The sequence below is a fragment of the Eleutherodactylus coqui genome, chromosome 2 (assembly GCF_035609145.1).
Source record: "Eleutherodactylus coqui strain aEleCoq1 chromosome 2, aEleCoq1.hap1, whole genome shotgun sequence".
NCBI classification, from domain to species: domain Eukaryota; kingdom Metazoa; phylum Chordata; class Amphibia; order Anura; family Eleutherodactylidae; genus Eleutherodactylus; species Eleutherodactylus coqui.
Window position 1 is genome coordinate 106,202,888 of NC_089838.1, and position 25,154 is coordinate 106,228,041.

At 41.8% G+C, this 25,154-nt stretch overlaps 1 protein-coding gene across 2 annotated transcripts in view; it reads left to right on the forward strand.

The window, feature by feature from the left end:
- The window catches only part of ABLIM3 (actin binding LIM protein family member 3), a 202,560-nt gene that overhangs the window by 133,546 nt on the left and 43,860 nt on the right, over positions 1-25,154 (forward strand). For both annotated transcript variants that reach the window (XR_010790293.1, XM_066591296.1), the window contains exons 3-5: positions 10,590-10,773; positions 18,224-18,336; positions 21,172-21,298. Coding sequence is in view for 1 of the 2 variants with exons in the window: in XM_066591296.1 (XP_066447393.1) it covers positions 10,590-10,773; positions 18,224-18,336; positions 21,172-21,298 (424 nt within the window). In the remaining variant the exon portion in view is untranslated. The remainder of the gene's footprint in view (positions 1-10,589; positions 10,774-18,223; positions 18,337-21,171; positions 21,299-25,154) is intronic.

Genomic DNA, 25,154 nt, shown 5'->3' on the forward strand with positions numbered 1-25,154 from the left:
ATTCCTTCAAGCCAAAGTTAGACTCTTTATACAAGTCTTATAACAATGACTGGGCATTAAAAGCAAAGCCAGACTCCATGCACATACATCTGTTTCAGGATTTCTGCCCTTCATCAGTGTACAGTAGAAGTCTGGCTTTGCTAGTGAGAGGCCTGGGATCAGAAACGCCATCTTTTCTACTTAGGGAGAGCACCTAAACGGTGAGTGAGGAGACTCAAAAGGCCATTCACGCTCCTCTGGGTAATATGCAAATAAGGGAGATGGAATAATACCTCCACAGTGCCACCTATTGGAAGGCAGCATTCCTTCAAGCCAAAGTTAGACTCTTTATACAAGGCTTATAACAATGACTGGGCATTAAAAGCAAAGCCAGACTCCATGCACATAGAGCTGTTTCAGGGTTTTTGCCCTCACTAGCAAAGCCAGACTTCTACTGTACATGAAGGGCAGAAACCCTGAAACAGCTGTATGTGCACGGAGTCTGGCTTTGCTTTTAATTCCCAGTCATTGTTATAAGACTTGTATAAAGAGTTTAACTTTGGCTTGAAGGAATGGGGCCTTCCAATAGGTGGTGCTGTGGAGGTATTATTTGATCTCCCTTATTTGGAAGGGAGCTGTAATGTCCTTTCAATTCAAAGGGGCACAGAAAAAAAGAAAAGGTGCAAAATTTTTGCAGAAGCAGGGTTTTTGCAAAAATCTAGGATTTTCATATGCCATAATTCCAGCATGGGGTAGGTGGTAAATGTCCCGGATAGTGCTAGAGACATCAGAATAGCATACTGGACAGGGAAGTATTGTGCAATTGCAGTAATGTGTATGACACAGTGAACAGGTCAGGAAACCAGTTGATGGTGGATGCTGCATGGCCATCCACTATAAGTAGATATGCTATTGACTATGTCTAAGGGCAACCTATGCAAATAAAGGAAAGGCCACTGGTATGAGATGAGAGGATATCTACAAATGGAAAACTTTGGGAAGTTGATTATATTTGATCTGCCTGTTTTGACAGACTGGATGTAAAGAGTATTGATGTTAGTTCTAAGAAAAAAGATGCAACTCCATGTTTGATGGATAGTGCCCTAGACAAATATTTGCCAGGATTGTCTTTAAAATATGGGGACTAGTATAGGACAGAGAACAGGTTCATGGTGTGAAATGTTATTGCTCTCGGTAGGAAAATGGTAATATTCCTTATAAGCTAAGTTAGTGAAGGACGCAATAACTGCTGATTCTCTGCCTAGCCTGAGGAAGGGCTTATCCCTGAAATGTTGCTACCTATTATGCTACAATAACAGTGCAATTATGTGTGGCATGGAATAAAATATGCATTAAGATGTTCATCTGCAATTTGGAGTGTTGACCCTCTCTTCTTAAGTCTATGTATACTTTTTGGTGGTTTGGTAGTTTACTACCCAGGTACAGATGTGATGACCCGGAATTGGGTTGACTGCTCGAGAGATGGTAGGCCTAAATACTTGTTGTGGTGTATCACTCCCCAATCCAGTCAGTCTCACAAAATAAAGGTGGGGTGATGGTGTTGTGCACTGAGCTGGTTTCTCTTTAATGGTGTAGATCAGGGGTCCCCAATCACCGATCCGCGGCCCAAGACCAGGCCGTTGGGGGTTTCTTGCTGGTCCACGGTGCCACTGTCACTGCTGGCCCCATTAATAGTGAATACCAGCAGGGGCCGCTGCTCCCCTTCCGGTATTCACTAAGCAGCACTGATCCTGGTGGACACTTTGACGTCAGTGTGCAGCCTGGATCCTCCTCCCCCGTCCCCTGATGTCTCCTACAACTTGGTTCCTCAAGAGCAAGGGGAGGAGGCATCTGGCAGCACACTGACAGCACACTGAGCATGAGGAAGGCCACATAGGCCGAAACGTCGCTATCCACGTAATGGGGGAATAAAGAAGCCTTTTTTCATATTTGCAATCCTGTTTATGCTGCCAGTCATTCTTTATTGTGGATTCTAACGTGGACCTTTGGTTCTTTCTTGGTCTGGACTTGGCTTGTGCATCATTTGACCTGACCCCTGATAGGGTTGAAGTGTGCTGCTGGTGTACTATATTTTGTAAGCACAGTGTGCACCTGAGATCAACGCTTCTAGCAGCGCGCTGGCAGAGGAGCAGCTACACTTCCATGAGCTGCAGGGGGTAAGTATGTGGGTCTCAGGGGAGCACTGTCACTGCTGGGGGCCACTGTGGGATGTCACTATTACTACTGGGGCTGATATAGGGGATACTATTAATAATAGTGTCCCCTATATCGGCCCCAGTAGTAATAGCATTACTACTGAAACTACTGAAACTCCACCCCCATATGATCAAAGCCCTGCCTCTGCCCCACCCCACCCTGCCAGGCCATGGAAAAATAGTCGTGCTTGAAGTTGGTCCCTGGTGCAAAAAAGCTTGGGGACCACTGGTGTAGATGGTATTGGTGCACTGCGTTACCACAAATAAAGCTCACAGAGTCCGGAAAGGAAGGTTAAACTGGCATTTATTTTAAATCGAAGCATAATCATGTAACAACCATAGACAAAGGCACATTCCCTCTCACTCTGTACTGCACTAATGTGATTTTCTCATGGCCCTGGAGTATCCTGATCTCTATACTGCAGTAATGTGAGGCATTCACAGCCCTGGAGTCTGTAGCCTCTTCTGGGGAGCTTTTCAATCAGTGTAGCCAATCCTCTACCGTACATATACTGATTCTACGTCTCCTTCTAGTCTACTCAATAGTAGGGCTCCATGTCTGCTTCTCATAGATGGGAGTAAAGCAGGAAGTTTTTTTGTTGTGACTTAACACAGGAACACCTCTAACCAGGAATTAACTTTACTCCATACTCTGGTACTCACTACTAAGCTAGGTCTGTACCTGGCTTATATAAATTTAGCTCCATCCACTAGACTAGCTCTCATTGGCCATCCATGTGAGACTACAAACTGAGATGATTAACCCTATCTATGTTGTACTAAAACATTACCTCCAAAACACAATGCAGTGGAGAAAATACCTTCAAAACTAAATAAACTCTACAAAGAGAATACATGCATATTATTAATACCAGAACATATAAACTTTCTTGTGGCACTGGAGTCTCACTGTGGGATACCATACGGGCACCGTGACCTATCCAGTAGGGGAGCGTTGCCTGACCCTCCCTGGAAACTAAAATAAAATCTAGGTGATACATTTTCTATAGGATACATTTGTATCTACTAGAGATTGTATATATAACAAAGCCACACTACTTCCAAATTACTGAAGCATCATGAGAAAATATAACATGCCCTAAAATACCCAACATGCTATTTTCAAAGGTATTGTGTGCTTTACAATTCTACATCAGTGCAGTAATCTATACACCGTGACTTGAAAGTCAGGGTTAATACAGCAGACGGCTAACCTTGTGCCCGGCAGCCGGCGAGCCGCTAATGAAATGTCTGGAACGCACCTTTATTACTGTATAAATATTATGTAGTCATCTGTCAGTGGTAGGAGGTCTGCACAGGGCATCATAACAGGCGGCACTTACAGGGCTTCGAAAACCTCATCTACCTGGCTCTCTGAGTTTCTTTCCATGAGAAGGAGATGGCTATTTGAACAAAGCCCCCCACCCTCGCACGTACATTTATCTTTTGTACATGCGGCGCTTATGATAGGTTTTTTTTTTTTACTGCATTCATAATGTTAGGTTTTTAGAATTGCAGACCAAATGCCTGTCCCAGACCTTGTCTATAGTGACCTATTTTCTGTTTTCAATTGCTGTCATCTTTTAATATCTCATGTTATGTGCAATGAGGCTTTTGACTTCAATTGGAAACAACTGGAGGCAATGTGCAAAAAGGTGTGCAAAGCTTATTTTTGAAGTCAGATTATATACATATACACTCTTGATTTAAAAAAAAAAAAAAAAAAATCCATCACCCAGAAGAAGTTGTTGTTTTGCTGCAAAACCCGGCATGTGGTTACATCTCACTCAGATATGCAAATGATTAGAGCTGCAGTGTCATTAGATAAATGGTCTTGTCACCCAAGACCCTAAAAGTGCTTTGACCCTTGGCCGATAAAAAGGCTCTCAGAGGCTACTTGTGTGTAGTGGACCTCTTTCTGCTTGTGTAGAGCTCGTTGACCACTAGACATGCCTGTGCAACGCAATTTACCCAATTAACAGAGTTTGAGAAGGGGGCACATTACACGGGTCAACACATTTGTACAAAAGTCATGTTACTGAAATACAATTGGTAATTTCTTATGAATTTTTATGCGCTCAACACGAATATGACAGTCAAAATGCAAAACTGGCTCTATGTTTTTTGTAATCTGCAGTAATTGTTTGCATCAGGACATGCATGCCAATAGTAATAGGCCTATGGGTAAGACCAGTAAAGAATCAAGTCATAGACTACGTCTTAGATGTCTTTGCTTGTCTCTTGTACAGCTGCTCAAGAGCATCTCTATGGAGTGTCCAGCAGCAGTCAGCCAGCATGGTAGTGTCCAGCAGTAGTCAGCCAGCATGGTAGTGTCCAGCAGTAGTCGGCCAGCATGGTAGTGTCCAGCAGTAGTCAGCCAGCATGGTAGTGTCCAGCAGTAGTCGGCCAGCATGGTAGTGTTCAGCAGTAGTCGGCCAGCATGGTAGTGTTCAGCAGTAGTCGGCCAGCATGGTAGTGTCCAGCAGTAGTCGGCCAGCATGGTAGTGTCCAGCAGTAGTCAGTCAGCATGGTAGTGGACCATTCTCCCTGGTATCTTTGTTCCATGGTTGCGATATCTAGATGAAAACGTTCGCCATGTTCATCACTAACCATACCACAGCTGTCTTGAAAGAAATCCAGATGGGAATGAATGGAGTGGATCTTTAGAGACATATTGCAGCCAAGTTTCTGATACTGCATCAGCATGTCTTGTTCCTTGTAGTTTTCTACCCTAACATTCCCGAGAAAGTTTGTAGACACTAGGCGAAAAGCATCCATGCTTGTTTCGCATCACCCTGCAGCAATTTATTGAACCAGTCAACTTTGAAGAGCTCTTGAATCTGAGGACCCACAAAAACTCCATCTTTAATCTTTGCTTTGCTGAGTCGAGGGAATTTTTCATGAAGGTATCGGAAAGCTGGCAAAGTCAGGTCCATGGCTTTCACAAAGTTCTTCATCAACCTAGTTTGATGTGAAGGGGTGGTAGCAGGATTTTGTGAGCCTCGACCAGAGCTGGGTGCTGGATATTATTCTCTCCAACTGCTACATTTTATCTGCGAGTCCATTCCTTCTGCAATTAGGGCAATTCCCTTGCTTGTCTATCCAACTCACATAAGAAACACATGTATTTTGTATATCCCTGGTCCTGTAAGCACACGGCTGCTGTCTGGCTCAAACTGTAAGGATGTTGTTACAGTCCTACTCAATAAAGTTACATGATGAAACAGAAAATCAACTATATGAAATATCTTCAAAACGAGAGCCAATAAAAACTTTTCATGGTCATATTTGTGTTCAGCAAACCAAGATACTACAAATTAGGACCTTTTTAAGTCAGTAACAATTTCAGCGTTGACCAGTGTCATTGGAATGCGAGAAGCTGGATGGTTGTATTGATGAATTGCCCGCCACTTGGGCCGTTCTGACCAGACTGTTAGGAAACTTTCGAACCAGTGGATGCATGAGAGCACACACAAGGTGACTGGGCTGAGGATACCCGCAACAGACCACCAGTAGAGAGGATCAGTCTGATTGGCTGTCAAGCCTGAGCAGCTCTAACCGTTTTGTTGTCTGCCATCCAAAGACCAGTAGCACCATTGTTACAGGCCCCTGCATCTGCCAGAACTGTTTCCAGGTGCTTGGCTGAAGGACATTTCATATCTTGGTGCTTATTATGTGTACTGCCTTTGACACCCACCGTCACCTCCATTTGCAGTGGTGTTGTAAACAGCGAAATTGGACTGCTATGGAGTGCAACCGGGCTGTCTTCAGCGACAAATCCAGGTTTAGTTTTGGCACTGATGATGGCTGTGTTCATGTCTGGAGACCTAGAGGTGAAAGCCTTAATCCTGCCTTTGCTGTGGAGCTGCACTCTGCCCCCACCGCGGATGTGATGATCTGAGGGTCCATGGCATACAACAGTCGGTCACCCCTAGTAGTGGTACGAGACTGATAGCTCAGCGATATGTTCAGGACATCCTGCAGCTAGAGCAAAATAAACAAGTGTGGTGGCTCAGTCTTTAGCACTGTTGCTTTGCAGTATTGGAGTTGTAGGTTCAACTCTGACCATGGACAACATCTGGATGAGTTTTTTCAAAGTCCAGGCAAATGTTATCCTTGATGGGATTTGAATCTAGGACCCCAGTAGTGAAAGGTGTCAGTGCAAAGAACTGAGTCGCCTTCATAGAAAACAGGGACCCACACCCTTTTGCTTCTATTTGTAAAATGATTTTTGCTAAAAAGTGCATCAGGATGACCCGATTCTGCAAAGATCGGCTTGATATTATCGTCTTGTCGATCACACCCATCAACACTAATCATTGCTTCATGTACATGTACACATACATAGAAACCAGAGTTACTAAACGTAATGTTTTCATTCTGCCTAGTATCTGTTAGATTATGGATCATTATGTGTTAATTGAAATGACGCTCTGTTGACTAACTATAAAGCAGAGGAAGTCAACTGCTAGACTTTCAAGGGAGCATTATGACTTAAGATCAATAAGACGACTAATTACAAGCAATACCGTTGTGATTTGCAATCAATGGCACCAGTAGTGGAAGCTATCTTACAGCTCTGTTGCACGGGCTGTTTTTGCAGTGTTTACTGTGTTTTCTTTTTTAATTACAGAGAACATTTTTGGAAAGGAAATGCCTAACGTTTCTGCACACTTTTATAGATTTATGGTATATTTATGTTTGTATTCTAATCATAGTACACTTTAGATCACTGGTCCCCAAGCAGTGGTCCCAGATTCCCATGCAGTTTGCAACTTGTTTCGCAATACACTCGCTACTGCGCAATTTTTTGGAATAGTGAATGAGTGTATTAAGCACTCATGCCTGCGCTAATACGGAGCGTATTTGCACACGCAGCGCTCATTCACACTGAAAGATTGGGCAAGTCCTAACTTTTCTTACTTGTATTAATATCGCACGAGAATCCTGCTAGTCAAAAAGAAACCACTGAAATCAATTGGGTAGTTTTTTCACATTTTGTGCCCGTGATTTTCATGGCTTCGAAGAGCTGCAAAATCACAGCCATCTGAAGAAGCCCTTAGATTGTGTCTCAACTGCAAGGGGTGAACACAGGAGTTGATAAGGGAATGTGGAAACTATATTTGCCTAGTAAATGCATACATACAGGAAATAAAACAGACACCTATACATACCTTCACACATGTAGGGCTCACGCACATGAGCGTATTTGAGCTGCATACTACACAGACACGCGTAATACGCAGTGCTAAAATCCCATTCATTTGCATGGGACCATTCAGACCTGCATTTTTCACATGCGTGTTTTATATGCCTAAAACAAATTGCAGTATGTCCTACTTTGGTGTGTATTGGCAATCTTGGTAACTTCCACACTTCCAGGGACATAAAAAACTCTCTAACATTATGATCAGTCGGCAACATCACAATAATTTTTCCACTGAAGGAATTACATTACAAGGGAGACTGATTAAATTACACTCGGAGCAGGACTGATCAAGAACAAAAGCTGAATATTCTGTGGAGCCGGGTTTCAGGTCTTCTTTGATAGGGGCGGAACACGGAATAGTGATGTAGTATGTACAGAATGTACTTCTGAATTACCCTATCATACCCAGGATAAGCACTAAATCTTAAGTGCCATTTAGACACAATGATTATCGCTAAAAATGTGCTCAAAGCCGTCTTTTGAGCGAGAATCGTTGGGTCTAAATGCCCGGCCATCGTGCACTATTTGTGCACAATTCGCTCATCGCTGTCTTTCAGCAAGCTGAAAGACAACGATGAGACTTATCAGTGCTGCGCACTGAGTTCTCAGCGGGATGCCGCTAATACTATTGTCTCAGGTGGTATCCTGCTTGGAGAACACAGCAGAAGTATGAAGAAGACAGCGCTCCAGCTGTCTTCTGCATATCCCGCTCAGAGCGCTCAGCTGTATACCAGCTGTGTGCTCTGTGAACATAGAGGTATTCAGAAGACAACACTCCAGCTGAGTTCTGCATACCCTGCTTGGAGCACTCAGCTGTATACCAGCTGTGCGCTTCATGAACACAGCAGGAGTATGCAGAAAACAGCGCTCCAGTTGTGTTCTGTATACCCTGTTAGGAGCGCTCAGCTGTATACCAGCTGTGCACTCTGTGAACACAGCAGGAGTATGCAGAAAACAGCACTCCAGCTGTGTTCTGTATACCCTGCTTGGAGCGTTCAGCTGTAAACCAGCTGTATGCAGAAGACAGCGGTCCCACTTGTCTTCTGCATACAGCGTGAGCCTTCATTTACACACTTATGCAAAGTGAATGCTCAAAACTGTCACTGAAACTGCCGTTTGAGCGACTTTTGAGCAATTATCTTGCCGTGTAAATGCACACAACGATTATTGCTCAAAAGATGTCTTTTGAGCGATTTTTGAGTGATAATCGTTGTGTCTAAATGGGCTCTTAGGTTCCCATGAAAGTGCCTTTGAGATGTAATCTTTCATATACATCAATAGGGCCATTATTGATTTCAAAGACCATTTTTTGTTAACCCTTTCAGATTTGCATTATAGTGTAGCTATAGAGATGACTCTTAAACAATTAAATAGTGATGGGATATTATGTTCTGTGCCTTTTTATCAGACTGCTTGCTCAATCAAAGCAAAACTTTGGCTAATGCGGTATTTGCCAGTGCCCAGGGGCGTAACTATAGGGATGAAGGGGATGGGGATGCACCCGGGCCCAGGAGCCTTAGGGGGCCCATAAGTCCTATCTACTTCATATGGGGAGCCTAGTAGTATGAATAAAGCATTATAGTTGGGGACCCTGTTACAGATTTTGCACTGGAACCCCGAATCTTCAAATTACGCCTCTGCCAGTGCTATATAGTACTAGTAAAACAGTGCAATGCATCAATAGCTACACATGTGCCAATATAGTGCTGCCTTACATTTGTGATATAATAGGGCTATGGGGTAACACTACCAAGTCCCAGTTAGCGACACACACATCTAAAATTATTCACAATGTTATTATAATATAACTATGCATTGACAATATAATTGTGAAACTTTAATTTTGTATTGCATACTGTATAGTGTAAATTATACAGTAAAGAAAACTAAAAAACAAAGTACTTCTAAATCCAATCTCCAGTGGTTACACTATCTCACCTGAGCAGGAATCAGAAGTAGCATTTAACGTCAGCTGGTATTTCCCTCTACTCATCCTGTAAATGTTCAGTGAGTTCTCTCTAAGAAGATAGATGCTGTTCATATTTCCTGACCCGACATTCCAGTTCATCCCAAAGACATTCAGTAGAGTTCAGGTCGGGACTCTATGCAGCCACGCCAAATGCGGAACATCCAGATCCTCAAACCAATTTAAACCAGCGTTGGATTTGTGACAAGGCATGTTGTCCTGTTGGAAGTATGGCTGACCATTCCCAGAGTATTACCACATCGTCTACAGCACATTATTGCCTAGAATGTCAAGTTACACCTACATATTTGTGGTTCTTGACACTTCAACCAACGGACCGAGACCATGTCACGTAAACCACCCCCAGACCAGAATGGAACCTTGGCCATATTTAACTATTGGCACAACACACCCAAGCAAAAGGTATTCCCTGGGTATCCTTCGTTCCCAGGTACATCCATCTGATTTATGGATTGACTATGGTAATTCATCACTCCATAGAATGTTCTTCCATTTTTCAACTGTCCTTGCCCCTTTGTGGATGGGCCAATGCATCTTCTTTGAGAGAACTCGCCCAACATTTTGCAGGATGTTTGGAGGGAAATACCAGCTGAGGTGCATCAGACATTAGTAGACAGTACACCACGGAGAGTATCCGATGTCATTATGCCAAAGGACGCCCATTTAATGATGGAAGTTAATGCTTTCAGCATTAGTAATGCATGTGGGTGAAACGCATAATTGTCCTCCTGGGCATAGAGATCTACATGTGTCACTTGCAGGTGGCATTGAGATCCCCTTCCTATTCAAAACCCTTAGCTTTCCCCAGGATAATACATATTAATGCACCATGAGCAAATTATTCTTATCATTCAGTATAATGCAGCGCTGTAATTGTAGAATGACATTAGTCTGCTATATTCACTGTTTTGATTGGACTGCTTGTATTGCATTAGTCTAGCCAGCACAGTCAATATATCATGCATATTTCATGCATGTTAAAGACCCAGATAAATCATTTCCTAGAAGTGAATTATGATTGGGGCAGAACATGCCCGATTACTGCTTTTATCGATTGGTTACAGACTCCAAAGAAGACTCATTTTCTTTTTGTGAAATAAATTGGCTAATCATAGTGGAACTTACTTCAGTGAATATATTTCATAGGTTTGCATGCGGCTTTTGTTAAGAACTCAAAGCTCTCTATTTTTTTTTACAGTGTGTGGCTGTGATCTGGCCCAGTCTGGCTTCTTCTTTAAAAATGGGGAGTATATCTGCACACGTGATTACCAGCAACTCTATGGGACCCGGTGTGACAGCTGCAGAGATTTCATTACAGGAGAAGTAATTTCAGCACTTGGACGAACATATCATCCAAAATGTTTTGTATGCAGTATGTGCAGGTAAACTATATTACTAGCTGATATACCCGGCTTCGCCTGAGTTACTTTGGTACAGATGTTTACCTGTTGTTCAAACTGAAAATTTTCATGAAGTCGTGGTTACTTCAGAGGAACCGGGAAATAAAATATGTATACACATAGAGGAGCGTTAGATTCTCCTCAGACTGCATGTACCAATGTCCCTCTGCAGAATGTGCCCCTCCTCCCATTATTCTCACTTTTTACCCTTAAAGGTAATACCCCTTTTTATTCACATTTAACCCCAAAATGGAGGTTACAGCCCCTTGTTAGCCTTGAAGGCATGCTCCATCTCTGCAGTCTATGGCTGATTCTTTATGTACTTTACAGTCTTTCAGTATATACACACACAGAGGTCAGTTAGATTGTTGTGCCAACGCTTGTTCAACACCAGAAAGTTATATTACATAGAGGTGCACTTACTTTTGCACTTAGCATTGAATAATCAAGTATTGACCCCTTTGCATTTCCTATTTAGGACCTAAAGGATGCTCGTGCCAAATGTCATATATGTGCAACACCGGGAAGTTAGAGAATTAGAGTAGGTACTGTTATGGTATACCACCCTTGATACGCCAGCCCGGGTGCCCTAGATCTTACCCACAACCCCTGTCCCTGCCTACTTGCCTCCACTCCTGGCTAACCCCAGGCGGGCAACTGGGCGGCGATCCCTAATCTCACTAGGGACTGAAAAAGGGACACTGACTTACCAAGATGGAAGGGTAGGATACTGACAGAAAAGACAGATGTAAATAACCAACATGAACAGAACTAAGCAGAACTGAGGCAGATGGAAAAACCTGGTGAATAATAGCAAGTATAGCAGACAAGCTGACAGAGGCAGAGTAGCTAGCACACTGAGGGAAACCAATAACTGGCAGTGATTGCCAGTCTCTACCCGACCTTTAAACAAATGCCTCCACCCAGGGGCGGAGAGAGGGAGATAGCCAACTCCCAACAGAACATAATAAAAGGAAGCTCGTGCACGGCAGCTGCACTCACAGGTGCGCACGGTGCCACCAGGACCACACCGGCCAGGCACCTGCGCCCCTGGCAGCCGGACAACAAGCCGGGGGGACACACCCCGATCGTGGAACCCCGCACACCGCCGCCCCAGGAGGACCAGCCACCGCCGCATGGTAAATGGTACACTACATAGGGGTACACTTACTTTTACAATTAGCATTGACCTTTAGTCAATCAGTCAGAGCTTTCACCTATATATCTACAGATAGGTAATGTAGATTGTCCTCACTATATTCACACAGAGCAGTGTTATATTCTTTTCAGTATAAACACAGATATGTGAGGTAGATCCTAATCAGTATACAGACAGATTTAGACACTTACTTTTACACTTAAAATTGAATAATTGGGTTGTCACCCCTTTACTTTTCCTATTTAGAACCTAAAGAATGCTCGTGCCAAATTTCACCGGGAAGTTACATTACATAGAGGTGCACTTACTTTTGCAATTAGCATTGAATAATCAAGTTGTGACCCCTTTACTTTTCCAATTTAGGACCTAAAGAATGCTTGTGCCAAATTTCATGTTTGTACGACATCAGGAAGTTAGAGAATTAGTGGCGAGTCAGTCAGTCAGTGAGTGAGGGCTTTCACCTTTATATATATATATATATATATATATATATATATATATATAATATACACTACCGTTCAAAAGTTTGGGGTCACCCAAACAATTTTGTGTTTTCCATGAAAAGTCACACTTATTCACCACCATGCGTTGTGAAATGAATAGAAAATAGAGTCAAGACATTGACAAGGTTAGAAATAATGATTTGTATTTGAAATAACATTGTTTTTACATCAAACTTTGCTTTCGTCAAAGAATCCTCCTTTTGCAGCAATTACAGCATTGCACACCTTTGACATTCTAGCTGTTAATTTGTTGAGGTAAGCTTGTGAAATTGCACCCCACGCTTCTAGAAGCATCTCCCACAAGTTGGATTGGTTGGATGGGCACTTCTGGCGTACCATACAAGCTGCTCCCACAACAGCTCAATGGGGTTCAGATCTGGTGACTGCGCTGGCCACTCCATTACCGATAGAATACCAGCTGCCTGCTTCTGCTGTAAATAGTTCTTGCACAATTTGGAGGTGTGTTTAGGGTCATTGTCCTGTTGTAGGATGAAATTGGTTCCAATCAAGCGCTGTCCACTGGGTATGGCATGGCGTTGCAAAATGGAGTGATAGCCTTCCTTATTCGGAATCCCTTTTACCCTGTACAAATCTCCCACCTTACCAGCACCAAAGCAACCCCAGACCATCACATTACCTCCACCATGCTTAACAGATGGCGTCAGGCATTCTTCCAGCATCTTTTCATTTGTTCTGCGTCTCACAAATGTTCTTCTTTGTGATCCAAACACCTCAAACTTGGATTCATCCGTCCACAACACTTTTTTCCAGTCTTCCTCTGTCCAATGTCTGTGTTCTTTTGCCCATCTTAATCTTTTTCTTTTATTGGCCAGTCTCAGATATGGCTTTTTCTTTGCCACTCTGCCCTGAAGCCCAAAATCCCGCAGCCGCCTCTTCACTGTAGATGTTGACACTGGTGTTTTGCGGGTACTATTTAATGAAGATGCCAGTTGGGTATCTGTGAGGCATCTGTTTCTCAAACTAGAGACTCTAATGTGCTTATCTTCTTGCTTAGTTGTGCAACGCGGCCTCCCACTTCTTTTTCTACTCTGGTTAGAGCCTGCTTGTGCTGTCCTCTGAAGGGAGTAGTACACACCGTTGTAGGAAATCTTCAATTTCTTAGCAATTTCTCGCATGGAATAGCCTTCATTTCTAAGAACAAGAATAGACTGTCGAGTTTCAGATGAAAGTTCTCTTTTTCTGGCCATTTAGAGCGTTTAATTGACCCCACAAATGTGATGCTCCAGAAACTCAATCTGCTCACAGGAAGGTCAGTTTTGTAGGTTCTGTAACGAGCTAGACTGTTTTCAGATGTGTGAACATGATTGCACAAGGGTTTTCTAATCATCAATTAGCCTTCTGAGCCAATGAGCAAACACATTGTACCATTAGAACACTGGAGTGATAGTTGCTGGAAATGGGCCTCTATTCACCTTTGTAGATTTTGCACAAAAAACCAGGCATTTGCAGCTAGAATAGTCATTTACCACATTAGCAATGTATAGAGTGCATTTGTTTAAAGTTAGGACTAGTTTAAAGTTATCTTCATTGAAAAGTACAGTGCTTTTCCTTCAAAAATAAGGACATTTCAATGTGACCCCAAACTTTTGAACGGTAGTGTATATATATATATATATATATATATATATATATATATATATATATATATAGATTACATACACAGCAAAAAAGCACATTGCTCCCACAGAGACCATCAGTAGAAAATTCGATAGAGAGCATTTACAAAGTAGTATTGTTATACACTACTGCCAAACGTCGGGGGACAGGAACTAATATTATGTAGAACCCCCTCTAGGCCGGCAAACTTAACATGGCATTAATTTCACAAGTTGATGGAAGATGTCTGGAGGGATGTTCAGCCATACCGCCTGGATAGCCAACTATACTAGGGTGGCTCATGGAGATATGGCAAAAAATAAAGTGTCAGCTATATAGCAATACACCTTCCCAATTTGGTATATCTGCTATTACTAATGTTAGGTTAAAGTTTTAGCTTTAAATTCCAACTGCAAGATGGTGCTCAAAACTGATGTATATTATGAGAAATGGCGCTTTCGCGCAAGATTTACGGTTGCAAAAGCTACATCATTATTAACAGTTTGCTTTTGCAAAAGAAGCCTTAAGTATTGACAATGGCATTTGTCATATACTCATAATATTTGTACTGACAATCTACACATTTGTGCTGTTCCTATAAAAATACCTCCAAATATATGAAAATAATCGAAATGACAACACAAATACTAGTCAGTCAGTTCTTAAGGACTGGACAGTAGACTTCTTGGTAATCTGTGTTGGAACAGCCTTGCGATTTGCTTCCACGACTTGAAACAACAGTTGTTTTTCTTCTTCGTCATTAGTAAAAAAGTCTGAAAATTCATGGTCTTTGAGCCCAACCTTGTCATAGACATAAGAACCCGAAGCTCTGCCCAAAATAAAGGTTTGTTAAAGGGAAAAAAATTAGATGGTATCTTGCTTTGTAGTTGAAAGTTGAGTTTTTTGGGCCACCCTAACCCACAGCTCTGTGTATGTGCAGGATCTCGGGTCGAATGGACCTCTCCAACACATCCCATAAATGCTCAATTGAGTTCATGTCTGACAGTAGTGTAGGCCACGCTTTGTCGGAACTCTCCAGAAAGCTCCCTGAACCAATTCTGGACGACTTAGGCCCGATGAAATGGTGCATTATCCTGCTGGAATATCCCATTGCTGTGGCGGTACATGAAGTCCATGAAGGACTTCAAATGGTCACCAAGCAGTGAAATGCAGAGGGCACTGGTCAATTACGGATGTCCGGTTGACCCAACTCATTTCATGAAAACACACACCAGTATGGAATCCCGACCAGCCTGAACAGGGCCTTGTTGACAACTGGGGCCAATGGCTTTTTCTGGAGCGTTCCGCTTGCCGTAGCATAAGAACTTGTCTCTCCTCCCACTGATGTGATTGAGGAGGCATCTGTTACACTTGCTAAGCGATCTGTTGCACTTGATAATGTTGTTCAGTAGCCCCCTGTGAAGTCCAGTCAGAGCTTCTTTATAGATTCACTTCATGTGAAAATTGCCTTCACCTTCAAGTGCTGGCATATATTTATTTATTTCATGTCCTGTATCCAACAAAGATGTTACAACCAGTCATGGCACAAGATGATGTCTATTACTTGCAGGATGCAAAGCTTTCTTGAGATCCGTTGACACTTACTGAGTGAAATATCTGGCAGCTGCCTCTAAATTCATGCCAGCTTCTCGATAGTGAATTGAAGATGAGCTCAGAGGCTATAGATTTCTTAGACCCTTCACATATACATATAAGTCTAGTAGTAAACAGATGCACATAGTGTCACCCTACTGACTGTGCTTTAAAGTCCATTAATGGCTTGCTTGGAGAAATGATATGGTGAGTAGTAGAGACAGATACAAACAGTCTAGTGGTCGTTACCACTCGTGTGCATGCAGGCATCTAATTGTAATTTGTAGCTCAGCAGTTCACAAAGTGGTTTTCACATGACTTGGGAGCAGCAAGTTCTGAAAGACAGAATTGGGTGAGGCTGGGAATGCAGCTGTGCGCCGTCTATTTTCAGCGTCTCTGCGGAACAGCTGTGCATACATTCTACTCTCATAAAAGAAATCAAACCCCGATAACATCCACGGAACACCGTTCAGCTGTCAAGGCCCCCTGGGTTGTCCTAGATACTCCGTAGAACCTGTACTAAAACATGAAAGCTTTCTGTAACCCCCTACAAGCCTCTTGCAAAACCTGCTTGTTTAAGGAGATGAAGGAAAAAAGGGAATTCTTGTTCATATTTTTTTGTAGAAATTTACATTAGTTTCCAATTACAGTAGCGAAGATCACTGGAAGGTCTGGCGGTACTCATGATTTCCAAGTTGGAAGGATAACCCGACTATGTGTGTGTAGGTTATTTAAACAGATCTACTGCGTATTATAACAAGCATATGTTGTAAAGATATTCCAGATGAGAGTATATTCAGAAAGTTGCACCATGGTAACAAATAAATTATGTTACCTGCTTATGTTAAAAGCAGACAAAAATTCATTTTTCAGCCATTTCTAATGTACCCCATGTGGCAGAGGAACCAACAGGGGGATATATGTCAGGAAATTGGCCGGTAGAGAAGGGGTGTTCTATGCTTTGGAGGTGACTGGTTATACTTCACCTGAAAGGGCTCATTAAAAAAAAGGCATTAGGCTCTCTGTTTTGACTCCCATTGTGGAAGAGAGACAAAATGTGATTGTTCCCAGCAAGAAAAAACAAGTAATCTTGTAGATATGATACATTTTAATGGGTAACAAAAATACATGATGTTATAGCGAGCTTTCGAACCTCTCAGGGTCCTTCCTCAGGCATAAGTAAATAGATCCAAAGAGGCGTGTATATATATATATATATATATATATATATATATATATATATATATATATGAATGGGCACAGACATGGTGTGATTAATTTGCACTTGAAAGAATACTACAACAGGATGAGTAGAGAAATAAGACCATACTTAAATAGTCCACTGATAAAGATGTGAAGATTTTATGGTCTCTGGATTAGTGTTGGGGAGGGGTCACCAGGCCAGAGTGTTATCTGTGCTATAGATTTCTCATACTTCCCAGTCCCACATGAATCCTCTTGCGGAATTTAACCCTCTGTTGTAAGTGTCAAAGTTGTTATGTTTGTACTCCCATATTCTTCTGCGGCTTTGTGATCTGAAATTGCTTTTAAGTATAAGAACTTTCATGTGTTCTATGTTGTGTTCATGACTAGAAAAGTGCTTGGCCACAGGTAATTCTGCCCTTTTTCTTTAATTGTGTGATGATGAGATCTCATCCTCGCTTTCAGTTTTTGTCCTGTTTCTCCAACATAAAGGCCCCCAACAGGACATTTACTGCACAGGATCAGGTACACAACATCAGATGTGGAACATAGGAATGTCCAAGGGATCTTATAGTTCTGTTGTGTGCTGGGGATTTGTATCATGTCTTTGGTTCAGAGAGACAGGCTCTGAACCAGTTGAAAGGGAGAGGCTACACAAAAAGGCCCGTGGAGATACACCCTGTGCTCATTTATAGCATGTGAAGTTTTGCACACTAGACCTGACTATTAGATAGAGTTCTTGTCAATGTTTAGTAAGAGGCCAGATGGCCACAATTTGCTTTGTGCATTGAGACGGTGTAAAATATTTGCTGTGAAGGAGCAAATACCAGATTGAAAACAATTTTGGTTCGAAAGTGAAATTACTCTGTGTTCCAAACATCTTATGCAGAAAGATGATGAACCTACTTGTTTGTTATGGGTCTTCCACAATGGACATTTGCCAATTAGCCACAGAATAGGTGATAAATGTTTGATTGCTGGGGGCCAACCACTGGGACCCCAACTGATTACTAGAACGAGGGTCACGGGTTCCCATTCCTCTTCACTGCATGACTGTAGTGACCACTTTGAATGGAAATGGCAGCCGAGCATGCACAATGTTGCTCTAATAAAACTCTATGGGACTTTATATAGAGCTACAGATCTATAGACCTACAAGGATTCCAAGAAAATATACAAACTGCGGGATGAAAACATGAAACATCTGTGGCGGAAATAAAAACTCCTTCAATACTATTTCTTGACCAGTTTGATGCTCAAAAACAGATTGCAACATGTTTTATATACAATTGCCCGTGATTTGTAACTTGCTATGAACTATTACCTTGGTTTTATATAAAACATTTTGGTCTTACAGGAAACCTTTTCCTATTGGAGACAAGGTGACCTTCAGGGGTAAAGACTGCGTTTGTCAGAATTGTTCCCAGTCTTTAGTAAGTGACAAGCCAATCAAGATCCATGGACCAAGCCGTGAGTATTTCAGTCTAATGGAGGATATTCGGAATGATGTAGTATGTAATATTCATACTATTCATAGTAGATAACATGTTTCTATCTACTTTGTAGTTGTATGTTAACCTGTATGTGGTGTAATGCTTTCATTTACACATCGGTTCCACTGTTAATGGCACCTTAGATAGTGCACTTCCAGTAGCAACACCTACAATAAGTTTTATTCAAGAGGACCGGCCATCTTATTCACATGTTCTGTGAGATCCCAAGAACTGCAGCGGGATATCCCAAGCTCTGCTGGATCTGTATATGACAAGGCTGAATAAGGTCTTTATACCTTTGCCGTTACCCGTCATTCACTAATAATGTTACTTTGAAAATATCGGAGCGTCTAAGTGGATGAAGGTACCTAGTACTCACCCATTCAGGTGTTCACTGAACCTCACCATCCAGCATGAATGGACTGCAGAGTATCAGGACCACGGACAGCAGCCAGTTCACACCTAGTGGCACCTTCACCATACAAGGTTAGATCAGCCGGTGATATAATGATATCACTCGGCAGAAATGTTGATATTGTGCTTATACCGAACACAATGCAATATCATAAATGTTTCTTATGAGAGGATCTGTCAGAAGGTTATTTCCTTGGAAAAGCACATTTACATCCACCCAGCATGAGGGCAAATGATACATCTGCAGACACCTCATTTGTACATTTTTTCAAGTTCTTATAAATTCTTGCAGGGAACAACTTTACATTTTACTAACTTTCACATTTTCAGGAAGAATTAGGCAATAATACAATGCAGATTGGATGCCATGCTGTTTGATACCATTTTTGCTGTGGCCTGTTTATCGAATTACTGTCTTATAAGATTTTTAGCAAATTTCAATTTGTTCACAAATTTGTTCTGGTTGGACAATCTGATTTTTTTTATAGATAAACAGAGGTTTGGGCAAATTTATAAAACAGGATCTATTTAAAGGGCCGCTTCTGTCCTTTTTTATTCATTAGGTAGCTATTCCCCCAGTATATATAAGTCAACTATTGTAGTATTACCTTTGTTTGGTTATTGCTTTGTTTTTGAAACCCCCTTCTCATCAGGCAGGTTATGTGAGATCAGTTCCGAGTAGCTCAAATTTACTTGGGTTTAAGTGTTCTCAAAACAGTCAGTTTTACAGTCAGCATAATTCCTGTGTGATGGACTCTACTATACAAGCTCTTTAGAGGGAGATGCAGAAACATCTACAACTGTTTTTGATGATGATTACACAGCTTCTGTCACACAGTTTGAATAGAGGAGATCACAGCTCATCCTCCTGACTGTATAATAATGGTCTGTAGCTTATTTAGATGAATACAGACAGTAATGGCAGTGTCCTTCCAGCAGGCAAGAGATGGTATAACGCTGTAGCTGGTCATGTGATGCAGTGCTGATGCCTCATAGGAGTGTTAGTATAGCATAGAGAAAATGAGCAGGAAGAAAACTCAGCGGTGCCTGATGAGGAACAGACAGGAGGCTGCACTGCATAGAAGTGAGTGCAATATACAGAGGAGACGTTCGGAGTTTGACAGGCTATCAGGTGAGGGGGCAGGGAGGGAAAAATATGTTTTTGCAAGATTGGCCCTTTAAGCTACACAGTTCTAAGGGCCATCAAAAGACTAAAGAAAATGATCATGAGAAGTTGTTATGATGAGAGTCTTTCTAAATCGAGAGATATAATATTTCATTCTGCAAACCAGCTTGTGATGTAATGTTATGTTTGGATCCAGATTTTTTTTGTGTTCTAGCACATTGTTCAGATTTGAAATTGTGTCTTCTGCTTTTTTTGCTGGTGAAAGAATGAGAACTAATTTAAAAAATTGCAAAAAAATGGATCAATTGTTATCAGTTTTTACAAAGGTAGTATAACAGCAGCGTACTATCATTGCTACCATCTGCGGCTGTCTGTTTTTTGATCGCTTTACATGGGATCAAACAGATGTGACACACTGACAGGTAGCAATTGTTGTATACATCATTTCTAATTAAGCATAAAAATGGACTTTTGGCACATAGTTCTATAGATTCTAAAACACAAGAAATGACAATATATGCCACAAAAGTCACAAAGAAAATCCCCCTTCAGCCTGAGATATATCATAAAAACCTTTCCAGTTGCAAACATAATGTGGACAAGGACAAAAAAGAAGTGAAGCTAAACCTGTCTGAGACAGTAGAAGCCTGATGTGTAACCGGATCTGTGAAGTTTGCATCAATGCCAGATACATGGGATTGCTCATTGCCTTGCTGGAATTGCAAAGAGAAAACCTTGGGGCATTCAGGCTGGAGAATGAGAACATATTTGTCTTTGAACGGAAGGGAGTGGAGAAACAACACTTCATATCCTTGTGTTTCTGCAAGAGAAACTGATCCAAAAAATAGAGTGTGAATCACAATTTAGTGAGGAATCCGTACCTTCTGGAAAGCTACATATGAAATGGCCAAGATCTATTTCCTCTTGCTGGTATAGAGCTGCAATACATTGTATCAATGCAGAGCAGTTAAAGCATTAATATGAATCATTTGTTATCATACGGCCGTGTCATTTTGCTCTACAGTTTGAGAGAGACGGTGAAAGGATAATACATCACTGTCAATGGGCTGCCAGTGCCCAAAATAGTGCATTAAAAAAGCCCATTTGTAAGGCTTGCAATGATAGGTTCTCTAAGGTTAATAATTAAAGCTTGCATGATAGTGTAGTGAAGGCACGGCCATTAATCAAACCTGCTCTCTATTGTGAACCTAAAAACACAGTTTTTTGTTTTTTTGCATCATGATTTTTTTTTTTTTTTCTTGAAAATTGCAGATTGTGCCGGGTGTAAGGAAGAGATCAAACATGGCCAGTCACTGTTGGCACTGGAGAAACAGTGGCACGTCAGCTGCTTCAAGTGTCAGACATGCGGCATCATCCTGACTGGGGAGTATATCAGCAAGTGAGTAATGATCAGTCAATGTGTGAAAGGTCAGAGGGACGGATGAGGTGAGATTAAGTTGTCCATAAAGTCTATGGATGAGGCATTAGCTTCAAATAAACTACTTACTTTCACGCTAGTTTTCAAATTGGAGCAGATACTTGGCGCAATCCACATGGCGGTGCTTGAGAAAGGTCTCGTGCCAACTGAAACGTTGCGTGATAGAAGGCTTCGGCTGTAAGAGCGACCTCTGTACATTATTTCATGCATTCGAGTTTATCCATTGCAAGTAAAGAAGGATCTGCTCCTTTTTGAAACATACTGTGAATCTATGGTGCTCCAAGCTCTGGTCAGTAGACCCATTGTTAGGTCGGAACACTCTAATGTATAAATGCACCCATGATACCTTCATGTGAAACTGGCCTTAAGAGGGTTTCCAGGGAAATACTATCCATTGGAGGTACATTAAACAATGAGGCATGGCTACATGTGTACAACTTCAGGCAGACTTTACCAAGTGTACTAATTAGGTCTAGTTATGCAGACTGGTTGTCCACTCAGCCATGTAGAATTAAGCAGCATATTGTTCTCTGGGGTTATCATCTGCAATACTCATGTCCAGACAGATAGGAAAAAGCACAAAACTGGCATGAAACTTAGGAAGAAGAATCACGTCGAGTACCTGCCCACTCGTCTATAAAGATTCGGATGCCGGCACAGGTGACAGGTGAGTTGCGGGAGTGAGCAGGGTGGAGCGGGTGGGAGAGAGAGATCTCCCCTCCGTTCCTCCCCGCTCTCCCCCGCGGCTCCCCGCCCGTCGTCGGCAGCCGAATCTTTAGAGACCAGCGGGCAGATACTCGACTAAGGCACTACTAGCTCGAGTAGTTAGCCTTAGCGAGTATACTCGCTCATCTCTAATCACTGCACTTTGAGACAACTTGTGTTTATACAATTGTCAATGTTATAACTAGAAAATGTGCTAGTCACTTTATTGACCTAAAATGATGATATTTTTGTGCTGAAAATGCCTTCTAAAGTGCTAGCCATTAGGGGCTCCCTTCCTTCTAATTTTATATCCACTGCCTGTTGTCAAATGAAGGCTGCCTCTAGCAGCAGAGATAACAAGACAGAGAACAGGAAGTGTAGGAGGGTCACAATGCCCTATAGAAATCTATGGATAGTAGAGGGCAGGAGGAAGGAGAGAAATGCAGACACTGCAGCAGCTAACTTCTACATTATTTACAGCTACTGAAATCACAACTACACTGCTCAGTACTTCTCCTATATGATGCTGTTTAGTTTTGAGTGAACCAAACCCGTAGAACCCTGTTTGGAGTCAAACTTTGCCAAAAGTTTGGTTCAGCTTAAACTCAAACTGAGCTTTTAGCAAAGTTCTACCCGAAACAAGATTCTACTGGTTCAGTTTGCTCAACGCTAGACCTGAGTATTATACATGCTTTTATGGTTCTTAGATAGTGTTATACACCAATTTTAGGGGTTTTAGTGAACTTTTGGTTCGGTTCTAACTAATTGGTCTAATGAACTTTTCAAAAGTTCACTCATCACTAATACTGTTACTTCTCTGTGCACGCTACAGAAGATTAGAGAACAGAATCTGCTGTCTTCTCTATGTGCAGTGTATAGGAGCCATTATAGCAGCAGTCTCCTTCCACCAGCTCAGAGTCACTGAAATTTAGAGATGCAGCCTGCAGAAGGGAACCTGGTGAAAAATGCAGGATACAAGTCATATAATGGTCTGATCTAGTTTTATTCCTCTTGTACACACAGCTGCTTATTCTGAAAACTCACCTGAAAGTTCAGGTACGCTTTTAAGTATACTAGGAATGGGCATGGCCTTAGATTGAGTAGTGCCCTATGCAGAAGCTTCTACTGATGCCGCCTCCTTTCTGATGCACCATAGAGTGCCCAAATAATGCAATCACACGGTGTGCAGTGCATACAGTTGTTTAGCTATACCTAGTTCAATGTAGATTTTTCATTATAACATATGTTTAAAAAATGTCCTTTTTCAGTTTTTTTATAAAAAATGAGTATGGGTATACTGTGTCCACATGTTGTCAGCTGCATGATTCAATCAGATGCCCATGTCACCCAGACTTGGCCTCTATGCAATTCTGAGATTGAGCCGCAAGCTCTCTCAATGAGAAATGAGCACCATGAAAGCTAATATAGCTGACAATGGTAACTGTCAGACAGATTCTTCTTGTTCTAAAAACTGACAGCAGAAGTCTGGAGCACAAATAGCTGACCTTACAAGAGAGGGACGCCTGCACATAAGGAGCACAGACCAGCTTTGAGAGATACACGAAGGCCTCATGCACACGGGCGTATTTTCTGTCCGTTTTACATGCATATTTTTTACAGATGTAATACGGACAGCATACAACACCACTGATTATTCAAATATCTGGTTTCTATTTGCATATTTTGCGCATGTAAAGAAAAATCGGAGCATGTCTTATTTTGGCTCATATCACAAACCAAGAATGCCCATTCAAGTCTATGGGATTACGTAAATGCATGATGCTAGGAAGCAGTGAGGGGGGAGAGAGTGACATCAATTGGGCCTTCTTGCTATTTTTTGCATGTATGAAAAGCACAGTGAATACGGATGCATCAAAGAAATGCATATACACCTAAAATGTACCAAATATGCACCAAAAACGTACATACCGTACAGACGCACTGAAAACTGTGTGGTTTTTATGGCTTAAAATTGCATACACCCCTGTGAATTAAGCTTGAATGTAAATGGTGCTATACTACAGATTATGTGAAGTGGCTTACAGTATATATCTACGTACATGACCTGTTACCTTAAGGCCTTATTCACACGCCGTATTTACGCAGGTATTTTGCCTTGTAAAAAAAAAATCACCCAAAAATCGCGCAAAACATTGGATTCCAATGCGCTCATTCAGATGAGTCATTTTTGGCCGCATAAAATAATCGTGTCGGGAAAAAAACACATCCGCGACCATTTTCAATCGCCAATTTTATACTCCGCGTGAAGAGATAGGTCTTGCCCTATCTTTTGCTGAAATACGCAGGAAGCCCCCATAGACCAATTGAAGCAGGGAAAAAGGGAGGGGGAGGGAGTTATCCTGCGTACAAGACAGCTCGCCCTATCTTAGCATTTTACAGCGAGCCATGGTTTTCCTCGCTTCTGCTTATTTTTTTGCCTATACGCCACAGCGGCACATGTGACTGGCTGAAAATACGCAAATAAAGTTGGGAACTTGATCACAGCAAATCTTCATTCGTGCATATATATGGTGTGTAGGGGCGAACGTAAAAACGCATACGGTCGTGTGAATAAGGCTTAAAGGTGTATTTATACGGGCAAGGGCAATATCTGTCCGAGAAAATCAGACTGATATTTCACCGTAAACCTGTGATTTTACATGCAGTTGTGATGCTTTTTGCGATTGCATCGCTGTTCTTGCAATTTTTTCACGTGTTTTTCACTCGAGTGAAAACTACATGTTGTTCCAATAGTAAAAATAGAAAATCTCATCCCAATTTAAATGCAAATGGGATGCAATTTTTTGGGGCTCCCATAGGAAATAATGGGTGATTCTTAAACAGAATCATCCAAAAATAGGACAAACTACAATTTTTCATTCTTGCACTGTTGGTGTGAACAAAAAATTGCGCATGTAAATAACCCATTGAAAACAGTGGGACCTTTCCATCTGGCCATCTTCCAATGCACAGAAATTGCACGGGAAATCCAATTGTGTAAATACAGTCTATAGAACCCCTTTACCTTAATAGATGATCTCTTTACTCCATCTACAACAGATAGCTTGACAGAGTGCCTTAAAGGGAACATACCACTATGAAAATGCCGTCC